Source organism: Anoplopoma fimbria, chromosome 17, assembly GCF_027596085.1.
Source record: "Anoplopoma fimbria isolate UVic2021 breed Golden Eagle Sablefish chromosome 17, Afim_UVic_2022, whole genome shotgun sequence".
Lineage (NCBI taxonomy): Eukaryota > Metazoa > Chordata > Actinopteri > Perciformes > Anoplopomatidae > Anoplopoma > Anoplopoma fimbria.
The window spans coordinates 17,597,820-17,621,133 of NC_072465.1; the positions used below are offsets into that span (position 1 = coordinate 17,597,820).

At 40.9% G+C, this 23,314-nt stretch overlaps 1 protein-coding gene across 1 annotated transcript in view; it reads right to left on the bottom strand.

Moving 5' to 3' along the window:
* Positions 1–23,314, bottom strand: part of cacna2d2a (calcium channel, voltage-dependent, alpha 2/delta subunit 2a) — a 134,553-nt gene that overhangs the window by 4,338 nt on the left and 106,901 nt on the right. Inside the window, exons 8-36 of the mRNA XM_054616969.1 lie at positions 22,720–22,770; positions 22,263–22,362; positions 20,653–20,814; positions 18,722–18,832; positions 17,440–17,518; positions 14,679–14,728; positions 12,273–12,362; positions 11,790–11,858; positions 11,081–11,155; positions 10,915–10,989; positions 10,714–10,785; positions 10,481–10,552; positions 10,240–10,301; positions 8,274–8,350; positions 5,148–5,208; positions 4,216–4,313; positions 3,649–3,739; positions 3,497–3,559; positions 3,236–3,339; positions 3,018–3,116; positions 2,395–2,486; positions 2,246–2,293; positions 2,084–2,155; positions 1,844–1,996; positions 1,606–1,658; positions 1,445–1,500; positions 898–1,024; positions 392–501; positions 87–169 (exon numbers count right to left, since the gene is read on the bottom strand). Coding sequence (XP_054472944.1) covers positions 87–169; positions 392–501; positions 898–1,024; positions 1,445–1,500; positions 1,606–1,658; positions 1,844–1,996; positions 2,084–2,155; positions 2,246–2,293; positions 2,395–2,486; positions 3,018–3,116; positions 3,236–3,339; positions 3,497–3,559; positions 3,649–3,739; positions 4,216–4,313; positions 5,148–5,208; positions 8,274–8,350; positions 10,240–10,301; positions 10,481–10,552; positions 10,714–10,785; positions 10,915–10,989; positions 11,081–11,155; positions 11,790–11,858; positions 12,273–12,362; positions 14,679–14,728; positions 17,440–17,518; positions 18,722–18,832; positions 20,653–20,814; positions 22,263–22,362; positions 22,720–22,770 — 2,455 coding nt within the window. The remainder of the gene's footprint in view (positions 1–86; positions 170–391; positions 502–897; positions 1,025–1,444; positions 1,501–1,605; positions 1,659–1,843; positions 1,997–2,083; positions 2,156–2,245; positions 2,294–2,394; positions 2,487–3,017; positions 3,117–3,235; positions 3,340–3,496; positions 3,560–3,648; positions 3,740–4,215; positions 4,314–5,147; positions 5,209–8,273; positions 8,351–10,239; positions 10,302–10,480; positions 10,553–10,713; positions 10,786–10,914; positions 10,990–11,080; positions 11,156–11,789; positions 11,859–12,272; positions 12,363–14,678; positions 14,729–17,439; positions 17,519–18,721; positions 18,833–20,652; positions 20,815–22,262; positions 22,363–22,719; positions 22,771–23,314) is intronic.

Sequence of the window (23,314 nt, forward strand, 5' to 3'; positions counted from 1 at the left end):
CACAAGATTGCAAGATGATTCTACTGAAAACCGATAATCAAACTTAAAATAAATGTGCTTAATGACATTGTGTCTGAAAATCTTACAGAGATGTTATTGTCGAAGCAGGTGGAAGGTCCTTTCCGATAGCGCGCCACAGTCAATTCTTCACATGGATTTTCTTCCTTGACTAAAAATGTACTAAATGAAGGAAAAATATTTTTTCTTTTGAAATGTTTTATCATCCCCCCACAAACCTATTCCTCACACATTCAAACAGATTCGCCATCATGTTACAAATAACCTTGAAATAAATGTGACATGTCTTTGTTTCCACAGGTATGTTAATAAGGAGTTAAAATATTGTTTGTCTTCTTCTCTGCCAGCTGGTATACAATGTGAAAAAGGATACACTCCTCCTCCTCCTGGGACAGCTTCTCTATCTCGCAGGTGTTGCATGGCATTTTCTCTGCCACCACAAACAGCAAGTTGGTATTGTTTATCTTCTTGGCATGAATCAGCCTGCAGAGAGAGAGAGAGAGAGAGAAAGAGAGAGAGAGAGAGAGAAAAAAGAGAGAGACAACTCTGTCAACAACCCCCCTCTGCTCGCTTACATCACAGCCTCATTTGCTAATGGATCAGTGAGATTCATGAGACTGTATTGTAAGGCTCATTTAGCCAATGATATGACCGTTTCATTAAAGCTGATGCGGTTTAATCATCAGCAGAGTTTATTAGCTCCAGCAGAAAGATGAATCCGTCTTGCTAACTGTACGATTCTTTCTGATGTGTATGTGTGAGTGTGTGCATGTGTGTTTAAGTGTGTGTGTGTGTGTGTGTGTGTGTGTGTGTGTGTGTGTGTGTGTGTGTGTGTGTGTGTGTGTGTGTGTGTGTGTGTGTTTTATGGTGTGTACAGACCTGGAGCAGTTGCCACAGTCTTGCAGTATGTTGTAGGAGCTGCTGAGATTACTTAAGTAGTACTGGGTCTGGATCATTACACAACTCCGCTCTTTGGAGGAGTCGATTCCTTCTGCATCAACCTCATCTGCAGCGTCACCAGAGCACAAAGACATAAGAGTTACACTTGTCAGTTCAGTTGATTTATTGGATCTGGTTCTAAAAATGGGATTGCAAAGATGAACGTCTACACTTGGTCTGGGAAAAGCTGTAAAACCTTGCTACTTGATTTCTTTATAAAGTTTGCATTTTGCGTTTGTTCACTGAGGCTTGGAGAGTGTAACTGAGTAAAACAAACTATTTTCACCCCCAAAAAAAGGGAACTTTGATTAAATATAGATACATTTATCTTTTAACCATCAATGAACTTTAAAATGATTGGCTCATAACTCCAAATTGAATTAAAGTGGTCAAAAGAGAGTTATTCATTCAAGTTTTTACTTTAAACTTTACGTGCAGAACTGTAAAACACCAAGATAACATTTAAAGGTTGCTTGTTTGCACCTACCTGTGGCGAACCAGCTGTGATAAGCCAGTCCATATATAAACTGCTGGAACAAAGACCTGTGGAGACAGGAGATGTGATCAGTGATACGTTCCAGCAATGTCCATCACATTTTCATTTATATTTCATGTGTACTATATGTTGCAGAGCTTGAGAACTCTCACCATGCAGCTGCTGAAGTCCACCAAGCCACGTTTACAAAATCTGCAATTGTGGGCTGCACATACAGAAGAAAAGAAAACAATTTAAGAAAATTCATGTCATAAAAACTGGATTACATGCGTCTTATAATCAACACCCATCAGTCTCACTATATGCCAATCATTCAAAGTATTATCTTCTAGTCTACTATCTTAATATATTACATCTCGCTCTCTCTGGTGGTTAAGTTTATGTTCTTACCACAAACACTCCTCTGGGTGCAGCTCCAGCTTCACTGTTGGGCATCCGCTCACACACAGACTGGTAGTCATATGACTGCTTGCGGTTGTAGAAGGAATTATTGTAGAGCGCGTACATCAAGTAGGGATCAACATCACTGAAGAACATTCCCACCTGTAGGGAACAAGAAACACTGGTTAAGCTCAGTGTAACCATAAACACGAAAACATGGTGACTGGAAAATGTATTTATTAACTCCACCTTGTTCCAGTCCTCCTTTTGATTAGACATGATTAGGAATGCACCATCATCTATTAAATAACACAGGAGATCCTGCACACAGAGGCAAAGATAGGCTGTTAAACAGAAGAAGACGCTCAAGCTGAAAACAGAAAACACATCAGAAATTAGCAGAATATTTACCTCGCTGTTGGCTTCACAGTCCATTTCACAACCTCTGTTTGGTCCACACTGTCACAGAGAAAAAAAAGGTTAGCAGCTGAACATCCTAGAAATACTGCTGAAGACTTAAGCTTGTACATATAAAAGTCCTTTCATGTATAGCTTATTACCGTGTTTGAGCCCTGATGGTTGTCTGTATGGTTGCTTGCAAGAATCTTAAACTTATCCGTCCAGGCTTCAAGGTCTAGTTTGACTCCGACCACTGAGAGGAAAGAGATGAAAATGCAAAAAATAAAAAGAGAGATGCAAACTAGAATACTGCCTTACATCTGTATGCCTCCGCCAACCATGTTGTCATGTTGCAGTTTACATCCATGTCTGTCCAAAATGTCATCATTTTAACCTCTTAGACATTTGTGTGAAATTTTCATAATAAGCATAAGATTTCTTTATTCATGGCCATAAATGTGTTTTGTGAGGTCACAGTGACCTTTGACCACTAAAATCTAATCAGTTCATCTTTAAGTGCAAGGGGACGTTTGTGCCAAATCTGAATTAATTCCCTCCAACCATTCCTGACATATCTCATTTAGCACAATAGACTGGACAGACAGAAAAACAACGAGAACATAATGCTTGTGCCGGCTCAGAGGCATAATAAAAAGCCATAAAAATGAATGTCCACACAAAGTGACAAGAAACACAGACGTTTTTATATCTCTGCCTTGCTCTAAAACATTTTCTTTAATACTATCATTAAAGAATTTGTCTCCTCTTTCAGATCTGAACCCACCTGCAGGTTTGATGGTCTTCCCTCCTACTGTGATCTCCACAGCCGTGCTGACCAGGATCCCTATGGTGTCGTTCTCTGGGTTCAGCGTCTCGTCACGGGCTTCAAGAGGGAAACAAAATAGAGAAACAAGCCGGGAGGGGGTTAGAAACAATGAGCCACGACACATTACGAGGCTCAGTGTGAGATATATAACCCACGACCAAGAGAGCATCATTCACCTGTTCGATAAGGCGCTCGGAATATGTAGCCCTTGTTGTCGAGACTGCGGCGGTAATAGCTGGCATTAAACGGCTCAGGGTCTTCCTCCCAGGTTTCCGCAGCCCTGAGATTTAAGAGCACAGACACTGGAGCTGTAAATCTCTAATGTACAAGCCTCCCTCTATACTGAAACATTTAAAGTATTCACTACTTACTACATCAAAAGAGAATAAAATGAGAAACATCTACAGACATACGGCCTTGATGAGGAGTGCACTTACTTGTTGGGGAACACTCTTGTTACACCTCCATCTGAAGCAGCGAACACAGCCAGAAAGCCATATCTACAGGTCAGGATGGAGAAAAGAGACAAATCTTATTAAAATCGTGTTTAGGGTCAAATCTAAAAATGTAGTTCTTTAGTCATACTCACGTATTCAAGTCTTTATTCTTCCACACTTTCTCGACCAGCTGCCTGATGATGCCAGTGTCCAGAATCAGGTTATGAAGGAGCAAATTATCACCTAAATACGATCAAGTGGAGATGATCAGAAAGGGTGCAAACAAATCAGTTATATCAACATCAGATGTAGATTTCTCTTCTCTGAATACATTGAAAAACTCCCTCAGTCCACCTTTGGTCAAAACCAAACCAAACATAAAATGCTTGCCATCGTAGAGAATATGAAGGCATTTGTTTTTTCTACCCAAGTTTGACAGGGTCACCAATTTCCAGTCAAGTTCATCTACAAAACTCAACCTGTCTCAGAGCAAGCTTTGCGTTGGTGAAGATGGCTGCAAAATTGAATAAGATAAATATTTTCTATAGCTTTAGCTAAACAGATAATAATTACTATTAGTATAAATTAATGGTTTTGGTCTCTTCAAATTATTTGTGGTATTTGTTGACAATAAGAAAAATAACATCACAGCTATAACCATTAGAAGTCAATCTTGAATGAACTCATTTAAAATCAGTGAATCAAGAAATGAAACTCACATTGTTTGGAGTCTGGTGTCACCTTCTCCATAAGAGCAATGAAATTGAGCAGGAACTCAGTGTTGTTGTTCGACAGTTCCAGATCATTGCAGTATTCCCTGAGGAACAGATGGGGCGTTTGAACTCAGAGAAAGAAGCTTAAAACAAAAATGTGTATTCAATATTTAAACTCTGCCTTATTTGTCCTTTAAAGAGGAATGCACAGCACGAAGCGGGATGCATGAAGCTATATACATGTTACTTGATGCTATCATGTGCAGCATGCATTTCTTAAAGCTCAAGTTCAAACATGCAGTCAATCAAAACAAAATGTAGATTTTACTGCAAAGTGCAGGCATCACAATGAAGGAGTGATTTTTTTTAACACTAAGTGTGTTTCAGAAGTCAGGTTGCAGCTGGAGGCCATGAGAGTTTGATTAAAAAAAACAGCACATGCAAAGAGGATCATATTTTTCATACATACAGTAGTAGGGTTTGTTGTCGGAAATCCCTTTTACTTTTAACATTTTGTTGTACAACCTAGCCAATAACCCCTAAATGTATTACTGTAATATAAACATACAACAAACACCATGCAAAGAAGATTGAATGTGGCTTCAATACTTTATTGTAATGAGGTTAAAGTAGGGAAGAAATAAATCTATTTTAAGGTTATAATGAATACTATATCTTCCTCAAATTTGTTTGAATGAGTTAACACACTACTGAAAATGAACAATGAATGCATAAAACACAACCACTTCCACAGAGTGCAACTCAACTTCAAATGAAATACATGAAGAAAGCAGATAACAGTTAAAAAAGGCTGAACGTGGAGCCAAAACAACAACAACAACAACAACAACAACAAAAAATAAGAACATGGTGCAGTGAAAGACAAGACCAAACACTGATGACCGTCAACGACACCAAGCGTTCACACACAGAGCTACCTGGGAGCAATGAATACATGTCCTTCAGACTCAAAACTGTTTGGCAGCAGTGATTCAAAATCTGCAACAGAAAGGGGAAGATTATCCGGGAAGAGCAGTGGGCAGGGAAGTGGGGAGTTGTGGGTAAACAGCAGCTGTTCTTCAGAGGTGCAGGGACGCAGAAGGGAGTTTACCATAGCAACACTGAGGTATCATGGGAACACTAGCGTTAGCCAATATGGTGCCCAAAATAGAACCTGACTCTAAATGGACGACTGCTTTAGCTACACAAGCACTCACACCTTTTTTCTTTTTATTTTATCTTCATCACTTTGTCATCAAACATTTTCTGATTCATTTGATTTTAATCTAACATATTTTGGATGTCTGAGAACTGACTTGCAAGGCGTGATGAGTCAGGAAGCAAGTTCTCAGACAGATTCTCCGCAATGAGTGCTTTTTAGATCAGGCAGGCATCAACATGGCCAACTATTGCAGGGGAGGTGGGTGAAGGTCCTGATGGAAGTGGTCACCCCTCAGACTGGCAGGGGTAGAGGGCTCAGAGAGACACATAATCATAGGAAATGCATTGCATTGTGAAGGGCATGTCAAAGGGCAACTTTATTTCATCTATCACAGACAGAACCAAACAATATCAACCATCATTAAAGCCTCAGCAGCTGAGTCTGCAACGAATCCAACGTGTTATTTTCTCTCATTGTGTAAAGACCTGTAACTGTGTACAGCAGAGGGATGACATTTTAGAGCTAAAATAGAGTGCCCAGGTAGTTTTCCGCCCACAATGCCGTGCATATCCGAGGTCAGGTTTACTGAGGAGGTGTTGGGCCGTGCCCCCAGCAGTCTGAGGGGTGAGGAGGGAGGGAGACAAGCTGATGGAGACAGGGAGTACACAGGGACGACACAGGAATCAGGCGCAGCGCCAAGCGGCACCCTGACACCTGACAACATGGGAGGACCTGCGAGGGCAGGACGCAGCTGAAGGGTCAGTCTGCAAGCTGCAACGTCTCCAGCTACAGTACAGATGAGATACTACGGTAGCTAACAGACAGTACAGAACTATTTTTATATGGAGAATTAAGTGAGCTATGTAAAAATATTATGACCACAAGAGATCCCTATTTACTCTACTTTAAATGAATAGCAGTACAAACATTCAAAATATGTGTTGATACATTATCGTAGCTCAGATTTAGCACTACAAAAGGAATATTTCAGTTTAGTGTGTTTTACTGAAATAATTATTTTACTAAACGTAAAGCTAAATATGCTAAAAATGTATCGAGCTATTGAACTATAAGAGGGAGTTTTAAAACCAAAAACTATTTAAAGATCTATCAAAACCTGAGCTCTAGTGTGAGAATTATTTAGACATTTTTTTAACTAATGACACTGTAAGAAAAAAGATTGAAAGAGAGAGAGAGAGACATGGATAAAGATGAAGGGGAAGAGAAAGAAATATGGTCAAAGAAAATGAAAAAAGAGTAAGAATGAGACAGAGAGGGAGAGAAAAAGGAGGCAGACAAAACCCATTTGGAGCTATCGACAGAAGGAAAAGGATTAGGAGGAGGGACAAAAGACAAGTTTTAACAGAGAACATGAATATTTGTCTTCCATGGTGCAGTAGGTGTTTGTTTGTTTTTTTTGCTTCTGGAGCAGCGGGTACGTGGGGAGGTGGGTGAGGTTGGGGACCAGAGGAGCCATCGTGAGAGAGATGTGGGATCTGAGCTGCAGCAAGAGGGTGAAGAGAAGAAGGAGGGATAAAAGGAGGAAGAGGAGGAAAAAGAGGAAGTCCTGAAGGCAAGACGGGCAGGAACAGAGGCAAGCAGGCTGGGACAGGTGAGGGAAGGAGGAGGAGGAGGAGGAGGGGGGGGGCAGCAGGAAGAGGTTAAGGACGAGAGGTGTGGGAAGGAGGCAGCGGTAGGGAGAAGGAAGTAAAGGAAGGAACGTGGACCAATATGGAGTATACTTGCCCTTGGTGTATGGCACTGTGTGGATCCATCAGAGAAGGAGTGAGCAAGAAAAGAAACAGGGGGTCGGGTGGGAAGGGGGGATCACAGACAATATTTTATTCAATTACTGCTTGAATAAAAATATTGCTTTCTTGAAAGAAAGAAACCAATTTAAGTCAAACAAGACAAGAGAGAAAAATAAATGAAGAGCAAACATCTTATTTGCAAGAGCAAACGAGGAAACAGAAAAAAACAACGGAAGAAAGAAAGAATAAAAAAAGGGATATCCAGGAAAGGAAAAAAAGTAAAGACAAAACCAGTAATTGTGAGAGATTACCATGATCAAACGAAAAAAAAAGAATCAAATGAAACAGGAAAAGAGGGGAGAAACAGGGTCTGGACAAAGAAAGAATGAGAGAGACAACAAGTGTCCCCATTCAGACCCACAAAAACCCAAACTCCCACATTAGACGAGCCCTTGTCCCGGGCCGTGTGGGAGTTTATGTACACTGAATGATTCCAAAGCTGAGAAACATCTCACACAATCTAACAAATACATAAATAAAAGTAGAAAATAAATTACACACATAACAGAAGGAAAATTCCCCAAATAATAAAACTCATCATAAGGAGTGAAAAGCATGCGTGTTTTCACAGTTTTTCCAGAACATCAAATACTTTAAACACAGATGCTTCAGAATCATTACTTGGTGGAGAAGAGGCGAGAGCATTTGGCAAAAAAAATAATAGCACAAAGGTCACCATTATTTTCACCTGAGTAATACAGTTAAACCACAGCTTTCACCTTTCTGTCAGTTCAGTTATTTTTTTTCTTCAGCCAGTGTGAAGAAAAAACTTCACCATTTTACAGCACAGCATGAAGACAGGAGGGAACAGGGGGCAGTAGAGGAGTCGGGGGGACTCAGGTAAGATCCTGCCTATCGTAGAGCGTAGAGAGGGCGGGGGGGCAAGAAGGGGGACAGAGGGAGCGGGGGAGGCGACTCCGCTCGGACGCTCCCTATGATGATGTTGGAGACCCAGGACAAAGGACTGGATAAGAGCATAAGATCATATTTGGGAGAGAGAGAAGAGGGAAGAGTGGAGAGAGAGAGAGAGAGAGAGAGAAGAGGAGAGAGAGACAGCGAGTGAAGGATGCTGGGTAATCCTGGGTACTTACACTGCACCTGAAGGATCTGGTCACTCAGGTTGGCCTTGATGTGGTTCTCACTATAAATGGGCAGTACCAACCCTAGACTGAGGTAACGAGTCAGACACAGGAAATCAGAAACAAGTTATGAATGCACATGTGAACTCTCCAACATCCAAACACACACACAGCTGGGCACGCTCACCAACTGACACGACGAGCTTAAAGGTCCCGTGAAATGGTACCATTACTACTTTAAAGTGATGTCATTAGACAGCGAGGGATCAATCCTAACATCCATATGGAGTTCCTGACCTCTAGTAGTGCAATGGAGCAATGTTTTTCTTTATCCCTGGTTTGTTTTTATGTGGTGACGTGAGCATTTCACACTCCTCAACTGATTGTCAGGTGGCAGTAATGTGCAGAAAAACACAGCAATGGACCAGAAAGACGTTGTCAATAAGACACCTGCTAGAAAGTAAATATGAATTTGAACAATCCAGGTTTTTTCCAAATGTTTTGTGAGGAAGTAAATTAATTAACCTCCTTTGTTAGAGCTCAGAAGAAACAATGAAATTATGAAATAAACATCAATTTGGTAACAAGCAACACTACAACCGACACACGGTACATTTAAGCACTGTCTATAGGCTTTTACTTATGGAGAGAAAGTCAGTTTCATTTACCAGCAGTGAGTGACTGGTAAAGTTATTATCTTAAAGTCTTTTTAGGTAATAGTTTTTAGTTACACCTACTCACATGAAGCCATTACTCAAGTAGCAGTTCTAAGTTTCCAATGCAGATTCCCATAAATCAAAATCTCAGAATACACATCTGGCATGTTCCCGCCCTGCTGCGAGAAGGCCGGTGTCCGGCTGTTCGGAAGTAAAGCAACTTCTTTTGGAGCGAGCGCACTCTGTGAGGTATCAAACATGCTGGATATTTGTGCCACATAGATGATTGTGTTTCTGTTTAAATCAAGTGAAATTTCAAGTAGGTTCAAACCAAAGAGAAATATCAGTATCACTTTGAAAGATGTCATTGTTATAGCGTGTTAGTTTGACCGAAATATGCTTTATGTCACTAAATATTTACTCTTCTACCCAAACCATAAATCAAATGGAAAAATAAATTAATACATGTCCCATCTCCTAATCTGTGGTGCCACACAAAGCTAAAAATATAACCACTTAATAGGAATCATTGGAGCAGATAGAACATCAGACTGTGACAGTAACAGGATCAGACTGAGCCACAGATACAGTTAACTATCTATTAAGCAAATTTAGATTCAAAGAAAAATCCAATATAGCCAGTTTTATGAGTAAAGAAAGTCCATAAACGCTAAAATGTAGAATGCATGTCAGAGAAGAGCTTTGAATGTCTGGTAAGAGTTAGATTTCACTGTTGCAGGCCACAACAGTAACACATGAGGATCATTAAATACACTGAAATGTCCCTTTGAGTTGAAATAAATAGAATTGTGCAGAGAAAGCCTCATATGAACTCAGCCAGGTCTGGGCATGCTGCCAGCAGATGTAATAAAAAACACACATCAGGCATTTGTAGGACTATTGAATATCATAAACTGTAATTTGCAAAGTGTTGCCTGGAGGAAATGTCATTACGATGCAACCTCAAATGTTCAACCAAGTTTTGAGATGAATAAACTATGCAATTAAATGGTGCTTTGAGTACTGTAGAAGGTTTTTTTATGAGAGAGTGAAACAACTGTTCTTTAATATGGGTGATTCAGATGAATTATTTTATGCAAATACAGAAGGCAATTGAGAAAATTGCCTTGATTCAAGGATATGTGTAGTCTATTTCAAGAGCGTGATAGTGGCAGCTACAGTTAACAAACACTGAAGGTGGATGAGTAACCAGCTGTCAACCATAAATCTGAGACTCGTGACTCAAACTGGACAAATCAAAAGTTAAAAAATCGGACTTTACTCACAGTTTCAGGTTAATGCATGTTTAATTTCAAACAGACCTGTAATCTGTGCCGTCCACGGGCGTCCATGTGTACGTCCGCATGGCCTCGTCAATGTACCTCTGTGGACAACAACAAAGATAAACATGTTAAATGGTCACATCCTCAGCACATCGTTCTTCCCTTAATTGGGGGGGAAACAACAGATCCTAAACATACTGAGTCATTCAGGTTCATTACAACAACATTCAGGAAGGTGCTGGTGTGAATCCTGATTGAGTCTCATATATTGATGACTTGCCTCATCAACTGACTTAATGAGCGTCGTGATTTTCTTTTGCCCTGATTTGCCATCAATCATCAGTCGACGGATCTGAAGAGAGAGAGAGAGAGAGAGAGAGAAAACGAGAGAGGGAAAGAGGGCATACAGGTACATAAAAAAAGGAAAAACTGACTAATAAAATTATTAAACTAAACGCGTAGTAAACACACAAGCTGAAAGGAATGATGATGCTTCAGAGAGGTTGTTTTTACCTCCTCCTTGCTACTGTCCTCCAGCTCTGCATCCAGAAAGTCCAGAGTGACAGGCTCCCTGAAGTTAATGATCTGAACAAGAGCGAGAAAAGCAGGGGGAAGATGGAGGAGGGGGGGGGGGATAACGTCAGTCAGCAGGAAAAACATTTGAGAGGAACGTTAACTGATTAAATGCATGGCGGCGTTTAAAGCCGGACCTACTTTGGGTCGCAGGTTGGGATGCAGCAGCACGTATCCGTTCGGGTCGATGGCAAAGGTGTAGCCATTGGCACCAAGCTGCACATAAGAAGAGTAAATGGAGGTGTGATTCAATTATCATAAATATGAAAGGGAAATGAGAGTGATATTGAGTGTACAATATGCTCACTCTGTACGTAGGTGTCTTCCTTTTAATTTCGTTGATTGCAATATCTACTCCCATGACTCCGAGGATGAGCTGGTTCTGTAGGAGGAACATATGAGGTAATCATTAGTATTTCATCCATAACCGCACTGGCGTCAGAGAGCCACAGAGAGCCGGTAGCTGTGCCGTGAGAGTACTAAGAACATCCCAATGCCATCTTTGACTTTTTCACTTTGTGTGCAATCTGATTAGTCCGTATTTTTACAGTCTATCTGAAACTGTGGCGGTTTGCATCATTGCCTCAAGCCGGTGTGATAAGCTCACAGTAAATACTTTGGTCATGGATATTGAAAGCTGGATGCATCTGTGCTCACTGGATGATAATAGATACTACCGACGGTCGGCTGTTATGTCTGTTATCACCTCAGGGGGGAGGTGTTGCCTCAAAGAGCAGCAGCTGGATGGACGCCATTACAAATGACTGATGATGGTCGACGACGGCAAAGAGACGGGAATAAACCTGAAGCACACCTGCTACTCAAACTCCTTCTCCTGTTTGAACAACCTTGTGTTGCCTTAACAAAAACAATGACGATGAAAACATTGTTCTTACATAACCATAGAGGCTCATTAATGTGAAGGATGAGCTGGAGTATGAATCATAATGTGCGCTGCGTAAATGAAAAAAATCCAGCTATTTTAAGCCGTCTTGTGTTGCAGTGTTGTTTTTTACCTGGGAGCTTACAGTATCCACAGTGAGGTTGAAGACCGGCATCGTTCCAGTGATGACGAGGCCCAAACCCTGATAAAGCATATTATAAATCTATGTTTAAAAAGATCTTTATATAGTGTATATTTAAAAATTCAAACCAATAAACAAAACAAGCAGCAAATAGATCAACTACAATTTTAACTCGGTAAAAAATGTTAATGATAAGAAGGGAAATTGAATACACTAAAAGGATTTGACACCAGAACTTCTTGTAGGATTTTATCTTCAAGAATAATAAACTGCGATAACATATTCTTATACTGTCCTTATAAGACGGTTTAACAGAAACCATGCTTGAATTTGGACAAATTTAAAAGGTCACTTGAATAGCTTTGGATCTATGGACTAAATAATTAAAAATCTTAATGAGAAATATTTGGTAAATCTTATAAAGGTTACTTTGCGGTTCAATTAAATAAAATGTCTTTCTAAGTTCTCTCTCACCAGAGCGTCCTGGTAGACGTTTGTCCACTGGACCTGCTTTGCTTTAGTCCCAGCCAGCACCATGGGACGACCCAGGACATCCAGGTACTCCTGCAACGGCAAAAACACACATGCTCGTGAGACCAAACACAACAAACACGTACATCAAACAAATGTTTATAGCGCTTGTCATGTATAGGCGGTAAAAGCAAAGAGCTGGAAGAGCCAACGTTCATCTGTCATAAAACTATAAGACCCTGACCGGCCTCCTCTCTGTCACCTCATAAACCAGTGGGCCACCAGCAGCAGCATCCCGGTCCTGCCGAGCCCATAAAGCCTCCAGTCCTAAACCACTCACAGCCGTTTCTCATCATTATGAAGGAGCTATTAAAAACACATTAAGGGTGTCAGTGGCACGGCGTGCAAACAGGTCATTTCTCCCAGAGGCTCTGCTGTCATCGCTGGCACTATGAGAATGTCCCACAGCTATTGTGAATAGAGGTGAGGGGTTAAGTCTACTAGTAATACATCATATACATTACATTCTTCTGTTCTCAAGAGCCCCCTTACACAGCAGCTGAGATGTCTTTATTTTGTAAACAACTTATAGATTCTAGTCATTTTAGATGTGATGTGTAATTAGTAAGATTATCGAGTGATTGACCTCACGATACATGAAGCAACTGCACAGTCGGGACCATCGCACTTAGAGCCTTTAGTGTCTAGTTATTGTAAAGACCAAAGCCAGAAACATTATTCTCTAATCATACAGACTGTGTATAAGTCTGCCAACATTTATAAAAACACAAAAACCCTCCTATCCTATTCAGCAGGCGGTGCGTTCAAAAGCCAAATGTCTCCCTTTATGTATCAACACAATAAAATCAAATGTAAAAACAGGATAAGTGGAAATCCAGTTGCTCTCTCGGGGTCAAAATTACATTAATTTTGCAGGAAAAAACGGAAACATTATCGCAAATTTCTGACCCTTGTGTCCACCCTCAATAGACAAAAGGGGCCCCCTGTATGAGCACACAGCTATTTCAGTATTATGCTTTTGACCGTTTGCTTTTCCATCACCTGAACAGTGAGGTGCTGACAGGCGTAACCTATTCTATTATTAGCTCAATAAAAGTCTGGTTAAACGCGCCACAGGGAGATATTCCATCAGGACAATGACAGCCAGACCTTTTCACGGGATATTGGGGGAAATTTTCCGCCTGGCTGGAACAATATAGGAAACATAAAAAGTCAGCAACTGGAGATGCGGTCCAGAGGAACCGGAGCCGTATAGACTCCAGCGACATCCCTACTCGTTGATTAAATGCTATTGTCTCTCTGGGTACCGTGACAACCATGATCGCAGAGAGGGGACTCTTCCAAAGACAAACATCCTAGCTAAGCTTTATTGTTGCTCCACTGAGAGAGCCTACACAAAGAAGCCTGAATGGATAACACAAGTCACTTTCAACTTCAGTCTACGCAGAAACACAAAATACAGTGACATTTATTTTGAAAGCTATTCCACTCTTCCTACATAACCGCATGAGTCAGGACGGTTTGAATAATAATATCTTTGCCATCTATGGCCCATCTGTTATTTGACTGTTGCCATCTTAGTCAAGTGAGACTATGCGATGAGTGTGTGATGTTGAAGGGCAGAGTGTGATTAAATAATGTGTCTTCTGGGCCTTTACGGAGAGCTGTAGTCACCCACCTTCAGAAAACCTATTAGAGTAAGTGGCAGTTCTCAGAATATAAATATGCTGGAGTTAATGGAACAGCTGACAGTATATTGTGGGGCCTGATCGCTCACCGGAGGAGGGGGGAGGAGAAGGAAGGGGAGTGAGGTGGAGGAGGGGTGGAGTGAGGTGGAGGAGGGGTGTGCAGTAGCTCCCCACCTCCCAGCAACTGAGTCAATTTCTACAGCTGGAATGAGGTTATCCCAAGGGCCTCCAGAAGCTCGTGGTGCCTCGAGGAAGAGTGGGGGGTAGCAGGACCCTGGGTGTGTGAGGATCCCGAGGTGTGTGTGTGTGTGTGTGTGTGTGTGTGTGTGTGTGTGTGTGTGTGTGTGTGTGTGTGTGTGTGTGTGTGTGTGTGTGTGTGTGTGTGTGTGTGTGTGTGAAAGAGTGAGGGATAGAAAAAGAGCATGAGATCTGAAAGTCTTTACTTCAGAGCGTCCAGCAACATTCTCAGAGAGTCCACAGCACTATTTGTTATCACTCCATCTCCATCTCTGTCACTTCCTTTTTCTGTAGTCATCCAGCTGCATTGCTTCTGTCTGTTTGTTATGGAATACTTATCTACAATCTGTGTAATTATCATCAAAGCAACCATGAAGGAAAAATGGACTAGCTTCTTGCTTATGATTTCATTATTTTTTTTGGTGGATTCATAAATGTGCATTGAGTATCCCATGTATTTTACCTGGGTGTTGATTCTGATGGCTCCAATTGATGGAATTTCAAAGTAGTAACCTGGAGATCGAGAGGAGAAAATCAATACACTATTCCAACAGAAAGCTTTGCATACAGCCTGCGTCATAGTTTCTGTCTGCATCATATTCTGCCCCCCATTTTCAAGAGTTAACAGTCACAGTGTATACAAAAGTGATCCATTTGGATATTGGAGTCTAATCTCTTCTGCGCTATTAGATACACGTAACGCCATCATCTCCAGCTGATGCTGTTGGGCAAGCAGGCATCGTAGAGCTTGTGGTCATTGACCTGTCCACACTCGTGGTGGTGCTGCAGGATGTAAATGTGGAGGCTCGTTCGGAATGCTGAGCCTGAGGCACTGCTGCTGCTGATTAGGAATGAAGGAAAGTGACCGACTGGGTCAATAACCGCGCCGCTCCCCAAGTTATTAAAGCCACGAGTGTTTATACAAAGAGCGGTGAAATGGAGACAGCATCCCCAGAATGTTAAAAGGCTGAGATGACTCTCATTATTTTGTTACATTATGCACCGTGCCACAGTGGTTCGTGTCGAGATTTGCCTTCTCTGTCTCATTCATTTGCACATTTGAGCATGCCGACATCATGCACATACAATTTATGGTTCACACGCACACGCAGGGCATGCATACTTATTATAATTTTGTTCAGAGCAGTGGTTTGTCCCAGTGCTTTTGGCAGCGTGCCAGAGAGGTGGTATCTGTGGGTGTAGGGCAAAGCTCAGCGAGACGTGAAGAGGGTAAGATATATGTGTTAACTAAAAAGTAAGACTGTAATGTAGATCTCCTCCGTGCTGTGCAAGTTAACAACAAACGTCTGCTGTGTGAGGGGCAATTATGAATTTAATCAATAACCTATTTATTTCTGAAAACTCATTACGTAATTTCTGTGTGCTATTAGAGGTCAGTTATTTTAAGATTTATGAAGTAATCTGGGTCTGTTTTTATTGAATTAAAAATATATCATTTTCGTTTTTTACTAAATGTTGCTTTCTAGATAAAGTAATTCGGTTCAGTATTATCTACATAAAACCAATCAATTGTTTGAAAACTAATAATTTCACCCAATAAACTTCCAACCATGCGTCATTTAGGGATACTCATCTTGAATTTATGGTACATTTTGTTCTTATTTTACGAATATAAACATCACTATTGTGGCAGTATTAGGATTACAAATATAGTATTATGTATTTGCTGCTGTTACCCTCAATTTCACCTATTTTCTTTTAAGACAACTCTCCGTTTTGCATTTTGTGTGTGAGCGTTGAGAAATGGTTTCATTGTCCTCAGAGTCACAGAGAGGTTACTTTCCTCTTAAAATGGGATTGAAGCTCAAGTGAGAAAACAGCTAGCGTCTCCAACTGGCCTGGTTGTGTGTTTTTGTGCTTGTGTCTGTTACTGTGTTTTGTCAAATGTGTGTGACACGGGTGAAGGGTTAGGGCCTGTGAAAGTGTCAGGGAGCTGGCTCTGTTGGAGTGAGATACCAAAGAGTAATAAGTGCTGAAGATATGAGAGGACAGCTCCACTGAGGGTGGTGTGTCAACACTATTGTCTCATGTTGGCATAGACTTTAGTACCATGGTAATCACTACAGTCGAACAGCAGAGAGCATGTTGGCACAGAGGCGTAATCCTGGACTTTCCCCTGCCTGACAGGGAGATGGCACAGTAATCATCCTGCTAGCAGACTCCTCCTGCTAATTAATAACAACTTCCGGGGAGATACTTCTGAAGCACTTGGCTCCATTGGCAATAAGCTAATCAGCAGCAGCAGTTATAGGAGGCTTCATACGGGCAACTAAAGGCCTCATAAAGGAGCAGCTTCAGATAAACTAAAACACTGACAAACAATATTAAATCAAGCCAAAAAAGAGAGGAGGAGAAGAGGGGGATTAAAACACATAACTATGTTCCAAACTGAGCACAGAAACAGCAGTCTGAGTTAGGTTGGGATTAAATGTGGTGAGTCAAAATGAGATTAAAGCAGACAAAGTAGCTAACAGGGAGAGCAGCTGAATCATATGGGTTGTCAGAGGCAGTGCTGCCTGTTTGCTGGGTTATTTTAGGAACTGGGGCTGCTTTAGATTAATAAAATATTATGTTGAAAATCACATGTAGTATAATAAATCTTAGTGATGGTGGATTTGTAATGGAGCAAACAGGCTTTAATACTTAATTTCATTCTATCAATATGTAACCGAAAAAAAGGTCAGAGTAGATTAACACCAAGCTTGTTTTACGAGTGTAGTGGTCAGATTTGAGTTTTGTTGCACCTGTAAAACCACATCCAACAGTGATGTCACAGGGTCCTTGAGTACACCTGTGAGAGGTTTAACCACTGGATATCAGCAAAAACTGGGGGCTAATAGTCACACTATTAGTTATAAGGTAAGCAGTTTGACCTCACAGCAAAAGGATCGGGGGGCAGACTGATTCAACAGAACGGAAAACATTCGTTTACAGTTCTTTTGTTGAATGGCTTGGCTTTGCATTTCCCACTTGAGAATGATTTGACCTGAGACAATGCCATTCACGAGAATGCTCCACAACAGTGTGTTTCCTTTAACTATGTTTTGTATAATGGAAAAATGTGTCCATCTTTAAAATCTATATCGGTGGCAATGTGGAGACAACTAGGCATGGATCAATCCACCAACTCTGCACCAACACATATTTCTCTTTTATATTTACATACAAACACATGCTTTGATAAAAACACCTCATCCACATACCTTTATTGGCACAAGCTATCCACTGCAAAGGGGTGACATCATAGTTATGCTGGCCAACAGAGAAGGTGAAGACACGGACCTGGATTGAGGGGAAAAAATTATTAATAGAAGTCAACGCCAGAATAAACAGCCAAAAGACTAACTTCCAGCAGAGACAGCTAATAAAGCAAAACAATACAACTCAAACCTTTTTCTGGCAATAAGGTCACTGTCGTGTGACAACTACAATGCACAAATCTTGAGTATGATAAGATTAGCCTCCCAGTCACAAGTGTCACACAAGGATACAGTGAGAGAGTTGTCAAAGTGCAGATTATTCCCGTATGACAGCAGCCATCATGAGGCAAACGGATAGTAACGGATATAAGAATAAATATTGGTGGGCTGTGTAGTGAAGGAAGGAGGGTGGGAGTAAAAGCAAGGCTGGAACAAAGACACAAACTCAGTATCTATTGGCTGTAATTTGATATGCTCTGATGATAAAGTGGCTAATTAGTCAGCAGGTCAGAGCTGTTAACACCAACAGCTACACAACAAAAGAGACCGAAGAGGAGAGAATGACAGAGAAACAGACAGCAACAGATGGAATGAGAGAGTTGAAGAAAGGCCAAAGGGATGAATCACAAGAGGAAAAATAAAGAATCAAAAGAGCCAAAATGGAAGTGAAGAAAGCCTGGAGAGGAAGTTATGTGCACAGATTGGAGTGCTTGGCATATACGACAGCCTAACTAACACAACTGCCTGTGCAATGCTATGGCAATGGCGGCGCTTGTACATGCTGCATCTGGTATTTCCATGAATTTCGCAACATTTTCGTCGTTATTTTTTTTTTTTCTTGTTTATTATTAATGGAATATGAAGGAATACATTCATCAACATATGAATAGGAAACGTGGGAATTGGATTAAGTGCAGTGGACTTTGAGACGATCACGATGCCCACGGCCGACCAACCAGCTAGACATGCTCGACCAAAAGCCACCAAGCTTCCTAAGGGAGGAGAGCTAAGATGTAAGCTAAGCTAACCCAGCTAGGACCTAAGGCCACTCCATTACCCAGCATACTGCTGGCTGTCTGATGCCCGGTTGCAGAAAAATAAGATGGATGAATTCAGTTCATCCCGGATCAAGCTGAACTTGAAGGGTGGACCACAGGACAGAGAGCAGGACTCCAGTGGGATGAAAGGAGGTGGACATCTTAGACAGTTTCTGGACATGCATGATCTCCTGGGATGGCAGAGCGATGTAGACGAACAGATAACAGCCTCATGGGGACAGACTCACCGTTTTGTTTGGCCAGTTGTACTTCTCAAAGATATCCTGTGCACGATCCTCCCCCCCATCTGTAAACATCATTATCATCTTATTGCAGTTAGCCCTCGGGGCACTGCTCTCCTGTGGCAGATGAAGAGAGAAGAGCAAAGAAAGAGGCAGCGAGACAGGTTAGGGAATACGCAAGAATGAAAGAGAAAGATGATCATGCTAACACATAATTTAAAACTGTCTGGTGCTGTGATAAATATGTCACAGAAGAAGCAAAATGGAAGTAAACACAATACAAAATATAAAAGATTATATTTAGCATTTATAAGCAGTATATAAACATTGTTATAAGCCATTTATTACAGACTATAATATAGTCCTATGCAGTGCTTTTAGCTCATCCTGTGTGCATCCATATGTGTATTTACAGGTATAGAATGACAATATAGCAAAACATATTGTCATAATTTTTAGAATATTCTTCATAGGACAAAATTGAGTTTACAGTATTAAATGTTTGTTTACTGGTTATAAATGCAAAATAGTGGAAGAGAGGGTAAAATTAAAGTATTCCCAATATATACTGTACCATAAAACTGATAATGTGGGAAGCTTCCTGTATGTTTTTGTACATCACAGAAAACATTTTTGTTCAAATATCTCTTTGACGCCTGATTTAAACTTACTATGGAACAGATTGCAAACATCAAATATATCATACTGTGTGCTTTCAGTTATTATTGGCAGATATGATCACAGCTTTTAGAATGATTTTAAGATGTAAGAACTAGAATTAGAGCTAAAGCCTAGATGCAATTGTAGAAATCTAGGAGGATCCACATACTCAAATGCCACAATAAATATACTGTACCTTATGTCTACACAAATGTGCAGTGAACATATATGGCTGTTTTTTTTTCATTAAATACTGCCGGTAAATTTTGAGTGTAGGATGGAAAGATTTGAACGTGTGTCCTTGAAATCTTTGTAAATAAAGGAGGGATTCTTAAATACTACATTTGGTTGCAATATACTCATCAAAGCTTTTATTCTTTCCTTTTATCATATAGTTAAATATTTCCTGGTTGGTTCCTTCCTTATATTATCATAATTTTAGCATTTAATTTGAAGTATACAAAATTACTCTCGCGATAAATTTGGTTTAAGCATCATATGCTCAGAGCAAGTCTCCAGTTTTTAGCATTCAGCTTTGATACAAACTTCCCCCGCCTTCCTGCACAGCAGCTGCCATTAATATGCAGGCCAGTGGCATGTCAATCTGACTAGATTCTAATAAAGATAAATAATATTGCTACAATTACATATTTTTATTGTGCTTCTGCCACCAATCATGGGAGCGAGTCTGCCACAGACAGCGATTAAACAGGCCTTTTTATTTCTCATTCTGCTGGTGAGGGAAGGTGGGGAGGGGGGGAGGGAGGGCAGCTGGCACTTGGCTCTGTGCCTCCAAGCCCACCAGAGGAATATAAAGTGTCTGTGGCTGATCTCCTCTGGGCTGCGCTCATCAATCATCCCATCAGAGCCCATTAGGGTGGTAGCCTCTTAAAATACACAGCAGCATACGGAGCTGAGGCAGCACCTGTGTCGAGAGCACGTGGACGCCTGCTGCTGTCAGACCCCACCGCGGTGCTGGCTGCTGCAAACGTTAGCGTCACTCCGTCCCAACAGCAGTTATTATCAGACCTACCTTCCACAATGACAGAACTCTGGAAATGTCTTATACAAACCTGGACCACTCACTGTCGGCTCTGTTTCATCACTGCTAATTCAGTTTTATTAACTGGATCTGACAGGATGTATAATAACAAGCTGGAGCTTTAGTACGTAGTTCCAGCTAGTTATTGAAGACTTTTCTGGAGGCACACAATTCACACAGACAAACATCCAACCCTGCATCGCCCCTTCCCTAAAAAATGCTTATTGGCTCTTACATTGAGAAGCTGTTCGAAGGCAAATGTGAAGCCAGATTTATAATCCGTGGTTCCTTTGGCTTGCATATGCATGACGGCCTCCTTGAAGATCTTCTTGTTCCGAACATTGGCTTGGACTAAAGTCCTGAAGCACGGAACGACAGCATCAGCCTTCTCATTGAACTAGAAGGGCAGATACAAACACTCACATGAGCATACTGTATATGTATACTTTTTTTTTTATACATTTTTAAGACAAATAAAAAAATTGTGTCCAACTGTTGTAAGACTGCATGCGTTTCTGTTAGTTCATGGCAGCAGGATGCAGACGTGGGTGTGCGCAGATGTGGGCTGCCCTTCTACTCTCTGGCTGGCTGTAAACACTGGTAATTACAACTTTCCACACAAAGAACAGGTGCACTTGAAACGCCAGTGCAAACCACTGAACAGAAACCCAGCCAAGGTAATATCATCTGTCTCATCTCATCCACCACATTAGCCTAAAACTGTGTGTGTGTGCGTGTGCATGTTTGTGTGTGGTGTATGTGTGTGTCTGCGGCGTATATTTTTCTGCTTGTGTGCACTGTCTATGCGTGATTACAACATTAGCAGCAATGTCTGTAATAGCAGGTTTCAACTGCTGTTTATTCTTGAAGGTCAACTTCAAATTCATTTGACATTTTCAGGACAGATTGGTGTAAAACATTATGTGTGAGAAAAGCTGACATTTCTCAGCGGTTGGTGTTGTGTCATATTTAAATTGTCAGACATCGAAATCAAACACACAAAAGTATTTAGAGCCACATATTCCAAACTGTGTCCCTTCCTAATATCACATTTCTTGTGTCTTAAAATGTTAGGAAATAAAGTAGCTGTGAAAAAAGATTAAGAAAAAACAAGCTGGGTTACATCTACTATCTATAAGACTAAAAAATGTCTAAGAAATAGAGTTGGTCCTATTAAAACTAATTATATCACCATTTCAGAAGTGAGACCACACTTTCATTAAGAAAAAGTGCTGAAGCATGGTGATATCAAAGATCTGTTTTTGATGATTTTTTTAAAGTAAAGTTTTGGTTATTTATGTCTTTTGTGTTTGCAAATAATTCACAGCGAGCTTTTGTAAACCCTCACTTTCATTATAAGGTTGAATCAGATGCGTTCCCACCCAGATTACCATGCTCATTTCTTGCTGTTAGAGCTGGGATTTAGAGGCCTACAGTGGCTAAGAGCAATGGATTATGACGGATTACCGAAGGGAGTCTCCAAACAGAGCCACCACACGGAGCATGTGGATGTGTTTGTGTGTGTCTTATCTGTCCTGCAATATAGGATACTATAGGATGTTTCCACTAAACATTGGTCCTAATAGAAAACTTGGTAATCAGCAGTGAGGGAAAGAAGGCCAGGCACAATCTCACACGGACAACAGCGGTGCTGGGAAAGCAAATACACTATAATGAGGGAAGTGCAGTGTTTCCACTGAAAGCAAACAACAGGGAGGAGTTTGAGCACACTGTGCTGTTCAGAGACTCCCTGCTTAATGAATACAACAAATATTTTTTGTTATTGATTCCTTCAGGAGTTATTTGTATCATTAATCGCACATCATAATGCAAGCTTCTACTTACCCTGGCCACATTTACATAGTCGTCATCCGACAGAGTGTCCAGCATCTCCACTACAGATGTTTTCATCAGCTTCAGAGTGAGTCCGCTCACACTTCCACTCCTGCAGAAGAGATTGAAGAAGCACTTATAGATCAGTTATGAGAAGACAGGTCCTAATCCTGCCCATGTCCATTTTCCTAACTTGTGAAGGAATGGTTTAATTGTTTCATCTTCTCACTAGACCTTTCATGTTTCGGCATGCATTCTAAATCACATCTGCATGTTTCAGAAGGTGATAAAATGGCAAATAGACCTCAACCAAGGTGGGAAAATGAGCAGCGTTTGCCTTCCTTTAACTTTAGGCTCTCCTCAGACCAACAGGTGGCACTAGCGCCCTTTGAAGGAAACATCCACTGACACCAAGAGGAAAACGTTGGAAGAGGTGACAGTTAGAGAGACTGAGGAGTAAGAAACTCACACATCCACAATGATGACCATGTCCTTTGGAGACGATGCACCCTGGATATACCTGTACAAAAGAGACAAAGAATGGACTTTAATTTGTTCCTATAATCTTTGGGAATTGCACTAAAGAAAGGAGTGAAAGTCACAATGAGCTGAGCCATGATAATATGGAGCGACCATGGCTGAGCCCACTTAAGCCACAGAATACTGAAAAGGCTTATGTGCTTAGAAGAGTTAATAAGTTGTGTTATATACTTCAGTGTTGGCTCCAGCTTCTGTCGGCTGACTTCAACAGAGATACTCCTCTTTACTGAATAACAATGCCCACTCTAAATAATTACTGCATAAGCCAAAGTAATTGCTAGTTTACGGTCTAAGTATATAATAACACATTTACTAAAAGGGGCCTGCGCTGAGATGAAAAACCTCCTACGCATGCAAGACTCCAATGTAAAGCCTGGACCTGTGTCTAAAAGGTGCAGAACTTAGCATCTTGTGTCTAAACAGATGATTTATACAATTGTTCATCAGTGCCAAAAACCTAATTACTTTTTTTACAAGGGCTAAGATTTTTTTTTTTTTTTTTTTTTTTTTTTGCTTAGATGTGT